At 36.6% G+C, this 23,275-nt stretch overlaps 1 protein-coding gene across 1 annotated transcript in view; it reads left to right on the top strand.

Annotated features, from left to right (window-relative positions):
* EFCAB13 (EF-hand calcium binding domain 13) overlaps positions 1–23,275 on the top strand; it is a 135,149-nt gene that overhangs the window by 49,778 nt on the left and 62,096 nt on the right. Inside the window, exons 10-14 of the mRNA XM_007959917.1 lie at positions 857–1,354; positions 6,763–6,906; positions 9,796–9,867; positions 11,090–11,233; positions 13,111–13,185. Coding sequence (XP_007958108.1) covers positions 857–1,354; positions 6,763–6,906; positions 9,796–9,867; positions 11,090–11,233; positions 13,111–13,185 — 933 coding nt within the window. The remainder of the gene's footprint in view (positions 1–856; positions 1,355–6,762; positions 6,907–9,795; positions 9,868–11,089; positions 11,234–13,110; positions 13,186–23,275) is intronic.

The following is a 23,275-nucleotide window of genomic DNA, read 5'->3' as shown; positions in this document are numbered from 1 at the left end:
ACAACAATTTATGTTTTAGATTATGTTGATTGTTCTTCTAATGTTGAACCAACCTTGCATACCTGGTGTGAATCACACTTGGTCATGGGGTATTATTTTTTTAATATAGCATTAGATTCTGTTGGCTAATTTTGTTGAAGATTTTTATGTCTATATTCATGAGGGATGTTGGTCTGTAATTTTCCTTTTTAATAGTCTCTTTGCCTAGTTTTAGTATCAGGGTTATGCTTGCTTCATAAAATGCATTTGGTAGTATTCCATCCTTTTCTGTGTTCTGGAATAGTTTGAGTAGGACTGGTATCAGATCATCTCTGAATGTTTTGTAGAATTCTCCAGTGAAGCTGTCTGGGCTAGTACTTTTTTGTTGTTGTTTGTAGTTTTTTTTTTTTTGTTTTTTAAATCACTTATTCAAGTTCTTCTTTTGTTATGAGTCTGTTCAAATTTTCTACCTCTGTCTGTGTTAGTTTAGGTAAGTAGTGTCTTTCTACAAATCTTTTTCCTTCTTTAAATGATTACTGTCTTGTGCTTCATATTGTACAGTGTCTGAAAATTGTTATTTTTCATATATTTTACCCTCCAGTAATTGGAGGGTAAATCTAGTCCCTATCACTGTATCTTGGCATAAATCACAAGTGTTTAAAGTGGAAATATTTAAATATATTAAATCAGCAGATCATATTTAACCTAGTTAAATAGCTCAATCTTGTGGTCATCTGCTCTGTCTAGTCAATAACTGTTTTATGTGTTTAAGCAACTGATAATTTCTTGAATAGCTCTTTTGAGGATTTGTTTTTTCAGAAAAATATTACAAGTTGTGCAGGTAAATGACATAATTGACTCTGTTTCCCTTACCTAGCAATTACAGAAGGACCAGACCTGGATGAAACTACTTCAAATCAAAAGCTGTCTAAGCCATCTCAACATTCTCTCCAATTTAAGAATATAGACAGTTTATCTTCTAGACTTCCTGAAACACCAGTAACCCAAAAGTTCAGTAGAAGAAGTCTCCAATATCATAGCAAAATTATGGAGAATAATGATAACCTTGAATTTAAAAGTTCAAAATATCCTTGGGAAATGAAAAGAATCCCAGATGGAGTTGATAACAGTGACGGAGGATCTCAGGAACCATATTCAAAGAATGGCATAAACTTAAAAAAACCTTCAGACAAGGCTGAAATTAATGACTTAAAGTCTAAACCACAAAGTTTGAAGAGTATTTCAAGTTTCAAAAAGTCTCTGGATAAAAGTAATATTTCAAGTATTCCAAAATTAAAGCAGCCAGCTGTAAGAAGGCGTTCCAGCCTACTAAAGCAGATTTCATCAAAGGAAAAAACTGCAATTGATACTCAGGGTCAGTATCATATATGCAAGTCAGAATTTAGGTCACTGAGTTCTTTCTTTCTTTCTTAATAATCTTTCATTGTGATTTAGGTGAAAGTTTACAGAGTAAATTGGTTTTCCATTAAACAATTCATACATATCCTGCTTTGTGACATTGATTGCATCTCCCACAATGTAACAGCACTCTTCTCACTTCCTTTCTGTGTTTAGCATTTCCATTTGTCCTTCTTTCCTATATATTCCTACCTTCTGAGCTTTATCCTGGTCAAATGCTGCTCTTTTGATCTCATATGGTTGATTGTTCTAAGGAGTGCATACTTCCCTGGTGTTATTGTTCACCATATAGGCTTGTCTATTGATTGACTGAAAGGTGAGCCATTTAATTCCAGGCTTGAAGGATAGCTAAGGGCTATAGTCTCAGGGATTCTCCATTTTCTGTCACACCAGTAAGCCCCCCCCCTTTTTTTTTTTTTTGAGTTTTGTTCCATATTTTTCTCCCACTGTATCCAGGACCTCCTATTGTAGTCCTTTTCAGAGCAGGCAACAGCAGTAGCCAGACACCATCTAGTTCTTCTGGTCTCATGCTCTTGAAGCTGGGGTCCCTGTGGTCCATTAGTCTTTTTGACTAATTGTTTCCCTGCATTTTTGACTTATTTTCTTCTGTTTTCTTTGCTCCAGATGGGGGGAGACTGAAGCTTTTAAGACCCCAGTTTCTACTCACCAACGTAGAATGTAGAACATTATCTTTGTGGACTATGTTATATTAATAGTAGGTCATTGAGTTCTTGAATGATCACAGAAGTGAGTAGAATGAATCTGTTATTAGGTAGTTTTAAGTATTTCATTTCTCAATAGTTGGTGTAACCACCACCTATGGTACATTGGCCAATGTATGCAATACTATGGTTTTAATGATAGTTTCTTTCTAGTTGCCCTAGCTTTGCATGGTGCCAAAGGGACAGGAAGCTGTACCTTCTTACCTCCTCTAATCCCACAAGATGAAGACAGAATTACCATCAGTAGCCCAAGGTCTATCCCTGTGAGGCCAGACATGCCACCTCTCTCCAGCCCTTTCACCAACCCTGACACCAACCATTCTTCCTGCTGACCCACAACTTCTCTGCTGAGTTTGATAATTTGCTGCAGTGGCCACACAGCACTCACAGATTATGGGGTTTATTAGGGAAGCACCAGGCTGCCATTCAAGTTCAGGAACAACGCTCAGTCTCTCTCAGCCCACCGTATCTCAGCCAACAGTCTCTCTCCTAGCATTGTGTGTCTTTCAGTGTTTCCCTCTCAGCAGCATGTATCTCTCAGGAGTGTCTTTCTCTCAGCAGCACGTCTTTCTCAGCCATCAGTCATGGAGACTTCTTCTGCCTCTAGAAGAGCTCCTTTTGAGCCTGGCAGAATGACCACTAACCAATCCCAGCATCAGAATTCTATACACCTGAGAGAGAGAGTGAACTTCCCAGAAAATTACTTTGTGCTGCTCCCAACAAAAATACCCCAGTTGGATAACTTTAACAATCAGCAGCTACTCAGTTGCGCATGGCAAATTCCACCATGGAGTTTACAAAGACTTAGGGCTAGAAAAGCCACACTATGTAATTTACTATACTGCACATAGTTTGGGGGGAGCCCATCTTCCAGAAGTATATTTAGTGTTCAACTGGAATCACAGAAGTTCCCTAGAAAGTAGAAGGACTCTTTTCCTTTGGAAATTATTTTGTAGTTTATTTAGCCATGGATGTAGGAAGTTGATATGAAATTTTTGCTCGCTGTTGTTAGGTGCCATCAAGTAGACTTTGACTCATAGTGACCATATGTACAACAGATTGAAACACTGCCCAGTCATACACCATCCTCATAGTCTTGCTATACTCGAGCCCATTTTTGCAACCACTGTGCCAATCTACCTTGTTGAGGATCTCCCCCTTTTTTGCTGATACCCCACTTTACCAAGCATGATATCCTTATCCATGGAATGGTACCTTTTGACCACATGACCAAAGTAGGTTAAACAAAATCTGGCCATTCTCACTTCTAAGGAACATTCTGGCTGCACTTCTTCCAAGACAGAGTTCATTCTTCTGGCAGTCCATGGTGTTTTCAGTATTCTTTGCCAACACCACAACTCAGAAGCATCAACTCTTCTTTAGTTTTCCTTATTCATTTTCCAGCTTTCACATGAATGTGAAGCAATTAAAAATACAATGGCTTGGATTAGGCACAATTTACTCTTCAAAGTGATATCTTTTATCTTCAACACTTTAAAGAGGTCTTTTGCAGCAAGTTTACTTTGTGCAATATGACATCTGATTTCTTGACTGCTGCTTCCATTGGTGTTGATAGTGGATCCAAGTAATATGAAACCTTTGACAACTTCAATCTTTTCTCCATTTGTCATGATGCCGCTTATTGGTCCAGTCGTGAAGACTTTTGTATTCTTTGTCTTGAGATGTGATCCATACTGCAGATTGTAATCTTTAATTCTCACCAATAAGTGCTTCAAGTCATCTTCATTTTCAGCAAGCAAGGTTGTGTCTCCTGCATTTCGCAGGTTGTTAATGAGCTTTCCTCCAATCCTGATGCCATGTTCTTTTTCATATAGTCCATCGTCTCAGATTATTTGCTCTGCATACAGATTAAATAAGTATGGTGAAAGGATATAACCCTGACACACTCCCTTCTTGATTTTAAACCATGCAATATTCCCTTGTTCTGTTTGAACAACAGCCTCCTGGTCTATGTACAGGTTCCTCACGAGTACAATCAAGTGTTCTGGAATTTCCATTCTTCTCAGTGTTATCCATAATTTGTTATGAGCCACACAGTCAAATGCCTTTGCATAGTCAATAAAACACAAGTAAACATCTTTCTGGTATTCTTTGCTTTCAGCCAAGATCCATCTATCAGCAGTGATATCTCTCATTTCGTGTCCTCTTCTGAATCCAGCTTGCATTTCTGGAAGTTCCCTGTTGATGTACTACTGTAACCATTTTTTAATTATCTTCAAAATTTTACTTGTGTGTTGTATTAATGATATTGTTCAATAATTTCCACATTCTGTGGGATCACCTTTCTGTGGAATGGGTACAAATATCGATCTCTTCCAGTCAGTTGGCCAGGTAGCTGTCTTCCAGAGTATGTGGCATAGACAAGTAAGGGCAGCGTGGCATCTGTTTGTTGAAATATCCCAGTGGATATTCTGTCAATTCATGGAGCCTTGTTTTTTGCCAGTTCCTTCAGTAAAGCTTTGACTCCTTTCTTCAATACTATTGATTCTTGATCATATGCCACCTCCTGAAATAGCTGAAAATTCAACACATTTTCATTTTCGCAGTGACTCAATAGTTTGCAGATAGAATCCTTCAGTATTGCAACTTGAAGGCTTGAATTTTTTTCTTCAGTTCTTTCAGCTTGAGGAATGCTATGTGTATTCTTCCTTTTTGGTTTTCTAACTCTGGGTCTTTGCACATTTCACTATAATAGTTGGCTTTGTCTTCTCGAGCTACTCTATGAAATCTTCTGTTCTAGCTCTTTCATGTTGTCGTTTCTTCCATTTGCTTTAGCTACTCTCCATTCAAGAGCAAGTTTCAGAATCTCTTCTGACATCCATTTTGGTCTTTTCTTCCTTTCCTGTCTTTTTAATGACCTTTTGCTTTCTTCATATATGATTTTCTTGATGTCATCCCACAACCAGTCTGGTTTTTGGTCATTGGTGTCAATCCATTAAATTTATTTTTTAGATGGTGTCTAAATTCAGGTGGGATATAATCAAGGTCATATTTCTGCTTTCATGGACTTGTTTTAATTTTCTTCAGCTTCAACTTGAACTTGCATATGAGCAATTGATGGTCTGTTCCACAGTCAGCTCCTGCCTTGTTTTGGCTGAAGATATTGAGCTTTTCCAGTGCCTTTTTCCACAAATGTAGTTCATCTGATTCCTGTGTATTCTAAGCAATTTTTTGCTTAGAGTTCTGTAATTTAAATATATGATATACTTAGCATTTTGGGTATTATTTCTTATGGATATAGAGCTATCAAGACAAAATAATTAGTAGTACACATCTTAGGCCCCCCTTGAGGATTCATGGCTTCCTCAAGGATGAACAATGGTTTCACATATATGACACCCTCTGCCCCTTTCTCTGCTACCCTAATTAAACACTCTTTCCTCTACTCCTTTGATGAATTTACTTGCCATTCCCATGTTTTGGAGATTGAGAAATATGAAAAACCTCATGTGGTTTAACTTCCCCCAAACAACATCATGGTAATTGGGCAGCTATGAAATGTGACTGCTTCCAGAATAAAAAAAAAATAATAATAATAATTAAATTAACTTTTCATTTAAAAATAATTTTATACTTATAGAAGTTCAAAAAATTGTTAAAAATATTTCCATATACTCTTCTACTTTCCCCAAATGTTAAGATCTTATATTGCCACAATACAATGATCAAAACTAGGCAATTAATATTGATTCAACACTAATTACTAATCTACAGACCTTATTCACATTTTGTCTAGTGTTCCACATATGTCCTTTTCTGGTCCAGGATCCAGTCCATGTCACACATTACATATAGTTTTCATGTGTTCTTAGTCTCCTCCAATCTAGATGGTTTTTCAGCTTTGGTGGCATAGTGCTAAGGCATTTGACTGCTAACCAGAAGGCTGGCAGTTCAAACACACCATCCACTCCTTGGAAGGAAGATTGGGCAATCTACTTCTGTAGTGATACTGCCTCGGAAACCCAAGGAAGGGTCTCTATGTCACTATGAGTCAGAGTTAGTTTTTTGATGGCAGTGAGTTTTTTTTTTTTTTTTGGTTTGTCACTTTTCAAGTGGATTGACAAGATATTTTGTATAATGTCCCTCATTTTGTGTTTTCTTGATATTTATGAACAAATCAATTCAGATGGCCAAAATGCCATCAGAGGGATATGTGACTTCTCAGTGCATCATATCAGGAGGCTCATGATGTCCCTGTGTATCTACTTCTACTGTTTTATGTTTTTGAAGGTTGTGAACTGAAAGCATGGTAGGGTAAAGTGAAAGAGAAAGGGAAGAAATCTCTAAAGTTTTTGCTTGAAATTCTGAAATTTAAATAAAGCATATTGGTGTTTTGATCTCTTGGATACATTCATTACATTCTAATCACAGGAAAGCAGCATTGGCTGGACCACTGTAACAGGGTATAGATATTTATAGAATTTCAAGACAGTTTTGGGCTTAAGTTATTGGAGAATGGCTAACTACAAAACATAACAGATATATGGAGAGAAAAGTAGTCCTTCCATAAGGTAATATTAAGTAGATAAAACTAGCTCTTTGATTATTAAGGATTTTTAGGCACTAATTTAGTTGTTAGACACACAGCTTCTATTGCTTATTAATCCTCAACATTTTGCAGGTTTGAAAAATGTCTATGACGCTGTCCGTAAACTCAAAGAAAATTACATTGCTGCAGAAGAACTTCGGTCCATTTTGCCTTCAGTAGGAATTACTTTATCAGATAAAGAGTTCCAGAAGATTGTGACAGACATTTCCAGAAATGGTGGGACATATAATAGCAAAAATTTTAAGAAAGTTGAATATTTTTATGGGGTAATATTAAATATTGATGTGAGTTCTGTCTACTTGGAACTGGACAGAATGGGTCACTCTTTTGTTTTTATACTTCCAATTGGGCTTTAGGTTTTCACCTAAAATTAATTTAGATTAAATTAATTTCTCATTCAATAGTTTCTACATAAGAGTCTTCTATCTCATTAGTTGCATTCCCCATAATGTGTTGGCACTTTCCCCATTTCCACCCGTGGTTCTCCATTTCTTTTTATCCAGATTTTCTACCTCTTCCTTCCTTCTCATCTTTGCTTTTGGGAAAATGTTCTTTTGATCTCATATTATTGATTGTTGTAAGGAACACGTTCCTCTCGGGTGTTATTCTTTCTTTTATGGGCCTGTCTGTTGTTTGGCTGAACGATGGTTTCCAGGAATGGCTTCAGTTTCAAGTCAGAATGATATTTTAGGGCTTTAGGCTTGGAGTTCCTGCAATCTCCATCAGATAAATAACTGTGGTCCTTTTTTCTCTTTTCTTTCTTTCTTTTTTTACTATTCAGAGATTTAGTATTATTATTATTATTAGTTTTATTTTTTATTGTGATTTGGGTGAAAGTTTACAGAGCAAACTCACTTTCCACACAACAGCTCACATACACTTTGTCTCATGACACTGACTACGATTTACCACAATGCAACAGCTCCCCTCCCACTTCCTCCCCATAGTTACCTCTTCCCTGTGTCCTTCCCTCCCAGGCACTCCTGCCCCCTGGGGCGTCTCCTTGTGCATACACAGCCTTTCTGTTCTCCCATGATTGATATCTCCAAGGAGTGTATCTGCTTTTGTAAGTGTTCAGTTCGTATGTTTGTCTTTTGTTTGGCTGGATGCCACAGGACTGGGTTCAGTTACAGACCTAAAGAACAGCTAGGGGCCATAGTCTCAGTGGTTCCATTAGGCTCTATCAGACCAGTAAACCTCGTCTTTTTTTTTTTTTAATGATTTTGAGTTTTTGTTCCACATTGTTCTCCCACTCTATCCAGGATCTCCTACAGAGATCCCTCTCCCAGTGGTTGACAGTGGTAGCCAGGTACCATCTAGTTCTTCTGGTCATATAGTCATATAGGCTGAGGATCACATGGTGTACCAGTTGCTTAGACTAATTGTTTCTGTGTGTCTTTGGTTTTCTTCCTTCTTCTTTGCTCTGGATTAGGAGAGACCCATTGTTGCATCTAGATGGCCACTTGCAAGCTTTTAAGATCCCAGTCACTACTCGTCAAAGTAGGATGTGGAACAATGTTTTTGTGTAGTATGTTATGCCAATTGAGCTTGACGTCCCCTGCAACTATGGTCCCGAGCACATAGTTCCAACTACTTGCTCCCTCAGGGTAGCTGGCTGTGGCCAAGAAGTAGCTACAACCTTGCCCCTTGTCAGCTCTACTATATACCCGGGAATTCTCACAGAACATACAAATACACTTGTAGAAATATTGTCCTACAGTGTCTGCCAACCCTATACATGGTCTTGAGCACACTCCCTCCCGCATGGACATACCTAATAATTCAGCCTGTCTACCCATCTATCCACCCATATGTCAACGCTTGCCTTCACTGACAATGCTGTACTATATGTGCAAAAGTGTTCATCTTTGCTGAAGTGTGATCTTTTTTGTGAATTTGATTTTTCTACATTTTTCTCTTGCTCTGTGTTAGACTCTTGTGATTCCAGAATGGGTTTCAGAAAGAATAGATAAAAAAAATGGAAAGTAGTAAAACTAGAAAGTCTAACCTAGTGGGTTGGTTTGGAGAAGCTATGGCTTTCACATTTCAGAATTGTTTCGGTAAGGCTGTTCATCACTAGCCCTGTGTCTTCCAGGGTGGGACAGACCCTGGGAAAGGCCAATCCAACTGTAGAGAGATTCAGACAGAAGGACCATAATATTCAAGAAGTATAAAAATCTCTAAGCAGATAGCCCAGGGATCCAAGAAAAAATTATTGGAGATTCCAAAACCTAGTAGAATTTAGGGCTAGTGACAAACAATTCAAGTAAGCACTTAGCATCTAGAGATTTAATGGCATATTACAGTCACCACCTTAAGTTAAAGGGAGAGTTTAAGTTTAGTTTTTATATTAGGGAGAAGTTGTTTTATCATTAACTAAGAATTGTCCACAGCAGGCAATCGTCTCAGTTGAGGGGAGAGAAGAGGCAAAATTTTGGGGAAGACTGACTTAAGATAATGTTAGAAGTGAATTTTCAAAACCTAAGTACAACTTCTTAGCTAAGGGAAAGAAGATTTTTTGATTAAAAGAAATAGCTAAGGAGTGAATACTACTATAACTATTGAGCTTTTTTTTTGGCTTCTTAGCAGGATTGGTATGAGCACTGTAGAGGGTTTATATCTAAAAATAGGTAGTTAAGTGGACCAGCTGGGAACTAGGGGTCGAGATGGTGTTACTGGGAACTGTCAAGATAGTTAGTATTGTCAAGGTATCATAAGTGATAGCATATTGACTGAGTTTTCATAATGATGTAATATAAATAGACTCCTTAATTTTCCTATGGTTACCTTTCCTCTTTCTGATCGATCAAGAATTTTGTACTTAACTCAAATATTTGCATATAATAGGTATTGAAAAGGTGGGGACCATGTCTTACTTATTTTTGTATCTTGGTGCCTAGCATAGTTCTTGGCATTATTATGCCCTTAATATTTGTGAAATAAAATGAACTGAACTAATGGACAAAGATTCATCTTAGGATGTAGGATGTGAATCAGAAATAGGATGATGATGAATTGGAAGGATCAAAGTATTTTTTACTAGCTGTATTAAAACATGAACTTACTTTTTATGCAAAAATACATATGACCTATACTATTTTACAGAAAATGAAATGGTGAAGTTAGATGACTTTATAAGTGCTCTCACCAAGGAGCGAAGTTCTCCCAAGTGTGCTGGTAGGTATGAAATTTATTTTAAAATGATTTATGGAAAAACCCCTTAGGTTGAGAAGAGCTAAGTTCAATAGAACTGGGTTTGCTTTTGGATAGATTCTTTTAGTATATGTGCTGCCAAAGCGAGCACTGGATAGATTCTTAATAGCCCCATGATCCTTAGGCAAACTGTTTAGTAATTTTTTTCTTAACTTGCTGTATCAAATAGCTAACTTCCCTACCTCATAGATTGTCATGTGGATTTTACAAGCTGCAAAGTGCTGCACAAATGTACAGTAATGTTAATGATGATAATAAGATCAAATAGATAATTATTCCCAGTGATTAGTAACTGATGGATGATTTGATTTTTTTATAAAGAGCTTGTTTGAATAAAACATGAGTTTTGTTTCATCTTTGGTTTAGAACATTTTTAAAACAGTGTTATTGAGGTTTAATTTAATTTGCATACATAAAGGTAAAACTGAAACAGTTCAAATGTCCGTTAACTGGTGGGCTATCAACCAAATGGAGTATATCCATACAATATAATACTATTTAGCAATACAAAGACATGAACACACTACAACATGAAAAATATTACACCATAAATTCACCTAAAAACTGTGCAAAGTGAAGGAAGCTAGGCACAAAACACTACTTATTATATGATTCCATTTATAGTCAGTGTGCAGAAAGGGCAAATTTATAGAGACTGAAAGCACATCAGTGGTTGGCTAGGGATGAAATTGGAGATTAACAGTCAATGGGCATGAGGGAATTTGGAGAGTGACAGAAATGTTATAAAGTTAGATTGTGATGATGGTTACATACTCCATAATTTACTAACAATCAGTGACTGGATTAGTTTTATGTATGTAAATGATACCTTAATAAAACTGTTTCTGCTACAGAGAAATGGATTACTAGAGAATTTTTAGTTGTTGGGGTATTGAATGGAGAAATTTAAATTTTTCTATGTATATTCAGTGCACTTAAATTGATGCTTCCTTAGCTGCAGAGACTATGATAAAGTCATGTGCTATATTTTTGAGTCTTAATTTTGAAATATATTTATTTTCACTATTATTGAAGATTCTGCCTGTACTTTTAGTATATTACATTTCTGAAGTGATCTATATTTTTGCCAATTTAGTGTTAGAACTAAAATTCATCTTATTTATTACTGACATTTTCCTTTGAATTTCCATTTTAAATACTTGTTGACATATTGCTTTATTTTTAGTGTTGTCGGATGTCATTAAAGCCATTGATAAAATTAAAGATAACAGTGTTGATTATGAGGATCTGAGTACTTGCCTTCAAAATTTTGGAGTTTATCTTTCTAAGCCAGAATTTGAGAAGATCAAAGACTTGACTGAAGTTGATGGTAAGTGTGGTACATTTTCAGGCAAATTAGATTGACACATCTGAAAGGAGGGTCAGTTGGAATTATTTTCCTCAGAATAATGATGTAATTTTTTACTAGAAAATACTCTATATAAGTTAAACCAATACTGAAAAGTTCAAAAAATACTCTAAAGTATGGAAAAAATTCATTCAAAATCATAATATATAGAAATAACCAATATTAATAGTCTTTTCAGACATATTTCCTTAAGCAAAGATGCAAATAAAAAGAAAGCAGGATTTTTGATCTTGTTGTTTGACAGATAAAAATCAAGTCAGAAAACATTAATCGGACAAAGGATCCTTTATTATATCAAATCACACAAGCCCTAATGAAGGGCTTGTAGCATCCTGTAAAGCTTTTGTACTCCATGGCTCAGAAATTCCTCTCTTACTTATAAATCCCAGAATATCTCTTGCACTTACATACCAGGAGACATGCTCGAGAATGTTAATGACAGACTGATTTTAATAGCAAAAACAAAAATAAATAAATAAAAACAGAAACTCCCAAAAGTTCAGCAACAGAATGTATAAATTGTGGTGTATTCATGTAACAAAAAACTATACAATAGTAAAAATGAACTGTAGTTGTATATGAAAGTAAGGATGTGTCTTAGAAATATAATATTTCTAAAGGAAATAAAGGAAGTCTTAGCTTATGTATAGTATGATACCAATTTCTATAAAGCTCAAAAATAAGAGAATTACAGAATTCTGTTTGAGATTATATATATATAAAGCAAGAGCTTGTAAATTAAAAAAAATATTTGGTAATGTTCTCTTTGTGGGGGAAGAAGGAGAATGAAGTGGGAAGGGGCAGATACAATGCTATTGGTAATGTTTTTCTGTTGGGTGGTGGGTTCACATTTGTATATTTTATTGTCATGTTTCATAATTCATGTTTGTTAAAAATCTTATGTATCAAATATATGTTATAAAAATTAAGGGAATCATTTATTTATTACTTTAGAAAGTTACATATTCCCATGAGGGAATATTAAATTTTCATTAATGTTAAAATTTTCCAGACATTTTCAAGGTCATTTATTTTGATGCCTCCAAAAATTTGGCTATGAGCACAAAGTAATTTGGTGGTCCTTGAAGTAAACTGCTCAAAGGAATATTTCAGTCTCTACTGGGAATAGGTTATGCTTTATCTTTTACAATTGCTTGAGATTTTTTTTCTCAGTGGGATAAACAAAAGACTAGGGTTATCAAAGCTCATCTTATCTGTGGAAAGCCTTTGTGTGGCCTTACAAAATTCTTAGTATTTTCTTAATCCATTCTATCATTGGGATATTATGAGGCATTATATATTACAAAGGGAAGATATTGTTGAAGTATCACATGGCTATTAAAAGGTTTATTCATTTCACTAGTATACTGGGGTAGACATCCCAGTGTGAGACTAAGTAGCCTGATGTAAAAGAAAATAGGAGTCAGGAGAGCTTGCTTATCATCTCTGTCTTGCATTGCCTCTGTGACCTTGCAACAAAGTCACATTATCATAGAAATTATTATTAATTTGTAAAAGAGCATATGTACTTCACCTACATATCCTACTGAGTTGTTGTAAGGCCAAGGCAAGATAATGTACGTTAAAAGTTAAGAAAGTTGTGGAAGAGAACATAATGATTTTGATCAGTTTTCTTGTTTTTCAGTGTTTACTTTTTGCCCATAAGTAGAATTGCATTTTTCCTTTACATCTATTATTTGTATTGACCAGTATTAGTTGGTGGCTATAATTATGCTAGTTCTATATTCCTGAATATATAACTTATTTTTACATAAATCAGTATTGGTCATAATAATTTAATACTTAATGATACTGAAGAAAATGTGTTTCTCCCTTAGAAATGAAAAAAGTGAATTTTAAAGAGTTTGTTGATAATATGATGAAGAACACGGAACGCTTCTCTGAAAAATTATGTAAGAACATCATGTGTTGTGCTTTATGTGGATCAAACTGTTTGACAGGCTTTAGAAGAGTGAAGATACTACAAGAGCTAGATAGATAACCTTATAGGTCATCAGTCAAATAAATGCCTGGGTTACTGCTGCTATGTTTGGCCTTAATCATGTCCATTGAAAAAAAACACTGCTGTCTAGTTGGTTCTGACTCATAGTCACCCCTCCTTGGGTTTCTGAGGTGGTTCTCTACGGAAGTAGATTGCCCAGTCTTCCTTCTGAGGAGTGGTTTTGAACCACCAGCCTTCTGGTTAGCAGTCAAATACCTTAGGCACTACGCCATCAGGGCTCCATTATCTACCCCTAATTCAACAACAACTTTTATGTGCACGGAAATTGAAAGCCGGTGTCATCTTTCTTTTCATCCTCACACTTTATTATAGAGAGCTAGAACCAAGTATATGAGATTCATTTTTCGGAGGAGTTAAAATGTCTTCCCATTTTGAGAAAGTAATGCCATCTAGTGGCTATAGTTGAACACCAACATGCAGAATTTCTGGTTTCAGCTGTTTGCATTTCTTTCCCTCTTCCAATTTATTCAGTAACATTTATTGAGCCAGTACTATGTACCAGGCTTTATGTTAAGCTGTGAATGTGCTAAGATGAAAAAGACAGGCGTTGCCACTAAGAAGCTCACTGTAAAGAAATATAAGGTCATATGTATATTTAAAATAGAACAAAAACGTGATACTTTATTGGGTGAAGTTAGTACCTTAGAAATTGGGGTTAAAAATAATCATTGTGTTATTTTGTGCTTACATGTTGGACAATAGTGGATTTTAAGTAACAAACAATTATTTTTACCTTACAATTTAAATTTAAATCAGCTTAATTTGTCTTCTCAAGGGAGGGTATACAATAGATAAATTGAGTGAAAAGACTATTTGTGTTGTCAAAGTCACTTAATTTTTCCTAGAAATTTCAATTCCATGGAAATCAAAATTTTATTAGCACAGAGCTATATAATATATTATCTTATTGATATCTGTAGTTATATTTTCTTTCACGTTCTTACTATTTTATACTTATATTTACTTCCTTTCCTTTTTCTTTATCAGGCTGCTCAGGAACATGGCTTATTTATGGGTTCTATATGCCTCATTGGGACCTTCCATCCATTTGCCTATTTATTTTCTCCTTATCCATCAGTCTCCTCCTGTTTTTACTTTTCCTCCTTATCCAGTTTAAATTCTCTGATCTATCTCTCCCCAATACTGCAAACTCCCCTGCCCCTATGTCCTTTTGTTGCATCTATCTGGCCAGACTTCTAATCCAGAATGAATCCAGTTATCTGCCTTCTGCTTGTGGCTAACAGCATTTCTGGAGAAAAATCACACAGCTAATTAGGCTGAGAAAGTAGCACTATAAAAAAAATCTTGATCAATGTCTGCTAACTCTCAATATGAAAAACCAAAACCAAACCCACTGCTGTCAAGTTGATTCGGAATCATAAACCATGTAGGACAGAGTAGAACTGCCGCATAGGGTTTCTAAGGCTGTAAATCTATGAAAACAGACTGCCGTATCTTTTTCCCACAGAGTACCTGGTAATTTCGGACCACTGACCTTTCGGTGAGCAACCAAGCACTTTAACCACTGTGCCACTAGGGCTCTTCTGACCCTAAATTAAAAAAAAAAAAAAAAAGCCAACTCATTGACCCTAAATACTACCCAGTAATCCTGTGACTGTCCGTTATGAAGCTAGCTCATTTTCCCACTCTCTCAAACAAGTATTTGAAAATCTTCTCCATTCCCCTCAAACATCCATTGCTGCCTTACACTCTACCCCTCGATCATTTAGAAGATAACTTTGCCTTTTTAGAGAAAGCAGAAGCTATCCGATAGGAACTACCACAAGATTTTTTTTTTTTAATGCTAAGTTTATAAATATATTTAAATCTATCTCATTTCCTTCTCCTCCTCTTTTGGCATAATGGAAGACCTCCCTTTTCCTACTATATGCCAGTTCTTCAATTCTCTGCTCTGGATTGCATCTCATTGCAGCAAAAATAGCAAAGTTAAAAAAAACCAACAAAACAACGAATGCTGGCCGGGCTGTGGAGAGATTGGAGCTCTCTTACACTGATGGTGGCAGTGTAAAATTATATAACCATTGTGGAAAATGGGTATGGCACATCCTTCAAAAGCTGGAAATAGAAATACTGTGTGATCCAGCAATCTCACTGCTAGGTGTATATCCTAGAGAAATAAGAGTCATGACATGAACATACATATGCACATCCATGTTCATCACAGCATTATTCACAATATCAAAAAGACAGAAACAACTTAAGTGCCCATAAACAAATGACTGGATAAAAAAACCATGGGACATACACACAATGTTGAAGAGTAGTGAGGACTCAGTGAAACACCTTGTAACTTAGATGAACCTGGAGGACGTTATGCTGAGTGATATAAGTCAATCACAAAAGGACAAATATTGTATGAGACCACTATTATAGAAAGTCAAGAAAGGGTTTATACACAGAAAAAACATTCTTTAATTGTCACTAGGGATGGGAGGGGAAGGGAGTGTAAATCACTAATTGGAGAGTAGACGTGCATTAACTTGGGTAAAGGGAAAGGCAATATACAATAAGGGGGAAGGCAGCACATGACCAAGACAAAGGAAGACAGTAAGAGGTACACGAGAGTAAAAGATAACAAAGGTAAATACTATTATGTACACAATCCTGCAGTAATAATAACAATATCTACAAGTAGATACATAGGTAGACATGCAAGCTGAGCAGATGTGGGGAGATGAATATGAGTATATATATGTTCGGCAGAGAACATTTTTATGTGTGTATTTGTATGTGCTGCAAGTATGTCCAAGGATATAGTAGAGCATAAAGGGGACAAAGTTCTGAAAACTTCTTAGCCATAATCAGACACCTTGAGTGCATGAGTCACTGGGCTCGGGGACTTAGAACTACTACTGCCTCACTGGACGTCTAGATCAATTGGCATAACACAGTCCACAAGGAAAGTGTTCTGCATCTTATGGTGAGTAGCACCTGGGGTCTTAAAAGCTTGCGAGTGGCCATCTGGATGTAACTGTTGGTTTGTTCCCATCTGGAGGGAAAAAGAATGAAGAAAATCAAAGATGTGAGGAAATAATTACTCCAAAGGACTAATGGACCAATGGACTAATGGACAGTGTTCACTGCCCTGAGACGAGAAGAACTAGATTGTGTGTAGCTACCATGACCAAATACTCTGATCAGGATCACAATAGAAGTTCCTGGTCATAGGGGAAGAAAAAAATATGTAGAAAAAAGTTCAAAATCATAAAGAAAGACCAGACTTACTATCTCATAGAGACTGGTGGAACCCCTGTGACTGTGGGATCAACTTTTCAGCGAAACAACAGAGAAGCATATGAAGTGTAGGGAGGACCATGCTCCTCACTACAATCAGCCGTATGAGACAAAAATGGAAGGATTTGCCCCAAAACACAGCTCAGGAAGCAGGAAGGGGCAGGAAAGAAGGACAAATGGAAATGGGGAACACAAAGAGGAAGTAGGAATACTGATACATTGTGGAAATTGGAGTTAATGTCACAAAACAAGATGTGCAGAAACTGTTGAATGGAAAACTAATTTGCTCTGTAAACTTTCAGCCAAATTGTCAAAGATAGAAGGTAGGAGCAGATCATGGGTATTTTAAGTGTCTGGCTAAGGATTTTATATGTTACTTGGTAGATATGAAATCCTTAAAATTAATAAGTAGGGTAGTGAGATGATTTGAGTTGCATTGGTACATGAGATGCACGAGATGGAGGAAGAATCTAGGATTTCTTACTAACTATTACTCTGGATAAACCACTTAATCTATTTGGATGTAAGTAATCATTATCTACATAATGATGACTTTGTATTAGATAATATCTAAGATTCTCTTTGGGCTTAGAATTTTATTTAACCATTCACTCATCCAGTAAATAATTATCAAGTACATACTTTGTGCTAGACACTGAGCTAAGCCCAGGGGACACAGTGGTGAGCAAAGCATATGGTTTTTTTTTTTTTTTAGGATTTGGGTGAAGATTTACAGAGTAAATTCACTTTTCATACAGCAGTTCACATATACTTTGTCTCATGTCATTGACCAAAATTTACAATGCAGCAGCTCCCCTCCCACTTCCTCCCCATAGTTACCTCCTCCCAGTGTCCATCCCTTCATACTCTTCTGCACCCTGAGCTATCTCCCTGTGCATAAGCAGCCCTTCCTTCTCCCATGATTGTTCTCTCCAGGGCGTGTGTCTACTTGAGGTAAATGTTTAACTCACATGCCTGTACTTTGTTTGGCTGGAAACCACAGGTGTGGGTTCAATTCCAGACCTGAAGGGCAGCTAGGGGCCATAGTCTCAGTGGTTACACCAGGCTCTATTGGACTAGCAAACCTGGTCCCCACTTTCTTTCTTTTTTTTTTTTTTTTGCCTCCAAATGATTTTGAGTTTTGTTCCACATTGTTCTCCCTCTTTATGCAGGATCTCCTACATCCCTTCCAAGTGGATGGCAGTGGTAGCTGGGCACCATCTAGTTCTTCTGGTCTCATGGTTGTATAGGTTGCAGATCGGATGGTGTACCAGTCGCTAGGACTGATTGTTTCCATTAATTTTGGTTTTCTTCTTTCTTCTTGATGAGGAGAGACCCGTTGTTGCATCTAGATGGCAGCTTCCTAGCTTTTAAGGTCCCAGTCGCTACTCGCCAAAGTAGTAGGTGGAACAATGTTTTGTATAGTATGTTATGCCAATTGAGCTTGATGTCCCCTGTGACCATGGTCCCAAGCCCGCAGGACCAACTACTCGGTCCCTCTGGGTAGCTGGCTGTGACCAAGCAATGACCATAACCTTGCCCCTTGTCAGCTCTACTATACACCTGGGAATTCTGATCATTCACATGAACTTATAGGCCCATTGTCTGCCAACCCTATATATGATCTTGGATACACTCTCCATTTAGACATACCTAATTGTTTAGCTTGTTCACTTATCTATCCGTCCATATACCCATGTTTGCAAAGCATATGGTTTTAACCCTCATAGGAGCAGATGGCTTCACTTGCAAATTCTACCAAACATTTAAAGAAGAATTTACACAAATTCTTCTGGAAAATAGAAGAGGAGAGAATAATCCCTAACTCATTCTATGAGCCCAGCATTACTCTGACACCAAAGCCAACCAGACAGGATAAGAAATGAAAACAATAGACCAATGACTAACATTAATATAGATGCAAATATTCTCAATAAAATAATAATGATCCTAATCCAACAACATTTTAAAAGGATTATACACCATGGCCAACTAGGATTTATCATAAGAATGCAAGGATGGTTCAACATTGCAAGACCAATCAGTTAATAGAATGAAGGAAAAGAACAGCATGATCATCTCAATTGATAGAAAAGGTGTTTGACAAAATCTAATATCCTTTCATGATGAAAGCATTTAGTAAACCAGGAATAGAAGGGAAATTCTGTAAGATGATAAAGAGCATTTATGAAAATTTTACCACTAATATCATAATCAGTGGTGAAAGACTGAAACCTTTCTACTTAAGATCAGAAAAAAGAAAAGTATGGCCACTTCACCACTGCTACTCAACATTGTGTTGAAAATTCTACCAGAGCAATTAGGTGAGAAGAAAAAATAAAAGGCAACCAAATAGGAAGGAAGAAGTAAAAATATCTCTATTTTCAGATAAGAAAATTCCAAAGAATCCACAAGAAAGCTACTAGAGCTAATAAATGAATTCAGCAAAGTTGTGGGGCTCAAGGTGTATATGAAGAAATCAGTTGTGCCTTACACACCAGCACTGAACACTCCATAAAGCAAATTAAGAAAACCATTTGTTTTATGACAGCATCTAAAAGAATAAAATACCTAGGAATAAGTTTAACCAAAGAGAACTTAAAGGTGAAAGAACTGTACATTGAAAAAAACAACAAAATGTTGCTGAAAGAAATCAAAGGAGATCTAAATAAATGGAAACACATTCTGTTTTCATGTATTAGAAGACTTAATATTGTTAAGGTGTCAGTACTACTCAAAGTGATATACTGATTCAACACAATCCTCATCAAAGTTCCAACAGCTATTTCAGCATAAATGGAAAAGCTGCTCCTCAGATTTATATGGAATTACTAGGGATCCCGAAATAGCCAAAACAATCTTGAAAAAAAGTAGGAGCCATACCTCTCAGTTTAAGAATATATTACAAAGCTACAATAATCAAAACAGTTTGGTACTGGTATAAAGATTGATATATAGACCAATAGACTAGAATTGGGAGTCCAAAAATAAAACCACACATTTGTGGTCAATTGATTTTCAATAAAGGTGCCAAATCCATTCAATGGGGAAAAGAATAGTGTCTTCAAAAAACAGTGTTGGAACAACTGGATCTCCACATGCAGAAGAATAAACCTGACATATACCTTATACTATGTATGATAATTAATTAAAAATGGATCAATGACCCAACAACAAGTGGTAGAAGAAAACAAAACTATACGGACTGAATTATGTCCTCCTAAAATATTTATGGAAGTCCTCAGTCCCATTCTCTGGTGTATTGTATTCTGTTAGAATTAAAGTATGTATTGAAGTCCCAGCCCCTGCACCTGTGGACCTGTGGATGTGATCCTTTTTGTAAACAGGAGTTTTGTTTTGTTATGTTAATGTACTCATACTGGAGTAGTGGTTGTTAGGTGCTATTGAGTTGGTTCTAACTCCAAGCTACCTCATTTACAACAGAATGAAACACTGCCTGGTCCTCAGCCATCCTCACAATCATGGCTGTGCTTTTGCTCATCATTGCAGCCATTGTGTCATTGCATCTTGTTGAAGGTTTTCCTCTGACCCTCTACTTTACCAAACATGATGTCTTTCTCCAGGGAACGGTCCTTCCTGATAACATGACCAAAGAATGTGAGATGTAGTTGTGCCATACTCACTTCCTAGTAGCATTCCAGCTGTATTTCTACCAAGACAGATTAGTTCATTCTTCTGGCAGTCCATGGTATAATCAATATTCTTTGCCAACACCCTAATTCAGAGGCATCAATTCTTCTTTGGTCTTCCTTATCACTGTCCAGCTTTTGCATGCATATGAAGCAATTGGATACCATGGCTTTGGGTGAGGCTCACCTTCGTCCTCAAGGAAACATCTTTGCTTTTGAACATTTAAAAGGTCTTTTGCAGCAGATTTGCCCAATGCAATGTGACATTTAATTTCTTGACCACAGCTTCTATGGTAATTGATTGAAAATTCATTCTGGATTTGGTATAGCAGATATTTTATATATGATCTTTTTGATCTTTGCATATTTAGCCTATAATTTTCCTTTTTCCTATTCTTTTCTTGTTTTTTATTTCATACTTATATTTGCCTCACAAAATGAGTAAGGGAGGTTGTTTGCATAAGACAAAAAAAACCAAACCCACTGCCGTGGAGTCGGATCCAACTCATAGAGACCTCTCCTTGGGTTTCCAAGGCAGTATCACTACAGAAGTAGATTGCCCAGTCTTCCTTCCGAAGAATGGCTGGTGGGTTTGAACCACCAGCCTTCTGGTTAGCAGTCAAATACCTTAGGCACTGTGCCACCAGAGCTCCTTTGCATAAGACAAAGACTTATAAAATTTGCCTTCAAGGCTTGCTATTTTTAGAAAATAATGTGTATTTTATATTTTTGACTGTTGACTCAGTATTTTTAATATATATGTCATTTTAAGTTTCATATTGCTTCTTGAGGCAGTTTTGGTAGTTTATATATTTCTAGGAAATTATACATTTCTTAAGTTTTTAAATTTATTGACGTACTTCATTGTATTGTTAGAATTAAAAAAACTCTATTCTAGGCATACAAAGGCATATGGGACCGCACCCACAAATACATAAAGGTTTAACAGAGGCTTTTTCTACCTATGTATTTATATGTGCTTCAGATATATCCAGGATGTCGTAGAGCATACAGGGGATAAAGTTATGTAAATGTCTTTGTCATAACCAAACACTGTGAGGGAATAACTTGCTAGGTATTGAGGCTCAGGACCATAATCTTGGGGGATATATATTTGTCCACAAAGACAATGTTCTTCATCCTACTTCATGCACTGCTGTTGAGTCAGTTCTGACTCATAGCGACCCCCACTGGGTTTCCAAGGCAGTAATTCTTTATAGACATAGATTGTCTCATCTTCCTTCTGTGGAGCGGCTGGTGGGTTTGACTGTTTAGCTTTGACTGTTTAGCACTCAAATGTTTTAGGCACTGTGCCACCAGAGCTCCTAACTGTGCCAGTACTGTTATATTTATTAACTCCATCAATTTAATATCATTTCAACTCTATTATTATGTTTATTTTATGGATGAGAAAACTAAGGCACAGAGGTTTCAAAATAACCTCTTAAGGCCATACAGCTAGTATGTAGTAAAAATTTGAACTCAGGTTTGGTTTCAGAGGCATCACTTGAGGCAAGTGCGCAGTTAATGTATCTCCCTCATGTCTGGCCTTCTGGGGATTGCCTTTTCTTTTGAGCTTAGCACCCAGTTACCTAGGGCCCAAAATTGAGGAGTCATTCTTGATCCCTTTTTTCCCTCGTGGCCCTAGCCCTACTCCTACTCCCCTTATCCAGTCCATTATCAAATAGTATTTTTATTGATATTTTTAAATACAGAATGAAATGTGGTTTGGTTTGGAGTTTAAGGGAGATCGGGCTAGCCTCAGTCTCTTCTCTCTTTAAAAGCACTCATTCAGATCTTTGTCCTTGCTACTCCATACTAGCTTTTTACAAAATGCTCAGTCTTGTGTAGCTAAATCCAGTGGTCAGTTTTTAGTCTTCATCTTGTTTCACATCTAGCAGCTTTTAATATGTTTCTTTCTTGAAAATTTATCTTCAGTGTGTTTTCTGTGACACTGTAATCTCTTAATTTCCTGCCCTTTTATTGGTCTCTCCTTTTCAGTCTTATTTGCTGGCTGCTTTTCTGGCTGCCCTTTAAATATTAGCATGACCCCAGACTCCATCCTCAGTCCCTTTCTCTAACTAATGCTTTTCCTGAATCTACATTCTTTTGACTCCTAATCTATCTCAGTGTGCATAAAGAAGAACTCTTGTTGTCCATCAAACATGTTCTTTCTACAGCCTTTCTTATCTCAGATATTGACACAACTGTATACCCAGTTTGTTCAGGCCTCAAACCTAGCAGTTCTCTTCTTCTGTCATGGTCCCACCCCCCTCAGCCTCTCTTCAATTCATCACTAAATATTTACAGCTTAAATCTCAAAATGCATGCTGAATTTGTCCACTTCTCTGTCTCGTCTTTCTTTGAACAACTACAGTGGCTTTTTGTCTGATTTCCTAGAGTCCATTCTCTCTATAGCAGCAAAGCAATCTTTTATACATTCATAATAAGGTAATTCCACTCTCTTGCTTAAAAACCCTCCAAAGCTTTTCTTTTGTAATTGTAGTAAAAAATCTCAGCTTCTCTTCAAGGTCTGCAGGAGTAGATTGAGGAGGAAGCAGGAGGCAGGGAAGAATTTAGGGGGGAGATATAAAACAAAAGCTATTTAAGTCATGATTATATCAATTAGGAATGTTTGTTAATTGAGACTTTTGAATATCTATAATTCAAAGAAAATTGTTCTTTAAAATGATTGCTCAGGATGAAATATTTTAGAATCCTCAAAGATGCATTAAATTTGATGTTTAATGTTTTTTCTTCTTTTATTGTGTTAAAAATATTTATAATACAACATTTGCTAATTCCTTTTTTACATGTGTAATTCAGTGACATCGATTACATTAACCATGCTGTGCAAACATCACCAATGTTGTTGTTGTTGTTGTTGTTAAGTGCCGTCGAGTCGTTTCCGACTCATAAAGACCCCATGCACAGCAGAACAAAACACTGCCTGATCCCGCGCCAGTCCCACAATCCCTGCTATACTTGAGTCCATCATTGCAACAACCATGTCAATCCATCTTGTTGAAGGCCTCCCCCTCTTTCGTCGACCCTCCACCCTACCAAGCATGACAT

The sequence above is a fragment of the Orycteropus afer genome, unplaced genomic scaffold (assembly GCF_000298275.1).
Source record: "Orycteropus afer afer isolate SDZICR_OR568_19922 unplaced genomic scaffold, OryAfe1.0 scaffold00018, whole genome shotgun sequence".
Taxonomy (NCBI): Eukaryota; Metazoa; Chordata; class Mammalia; order Tubulidentata; family Orycteropodidae; genus Orycteropus; species Orycteropus afer.
Note: the sequence above shows the minus strand (reverse complement) of the source record. Positions and strands in the feature narration are given on the sequence as shown.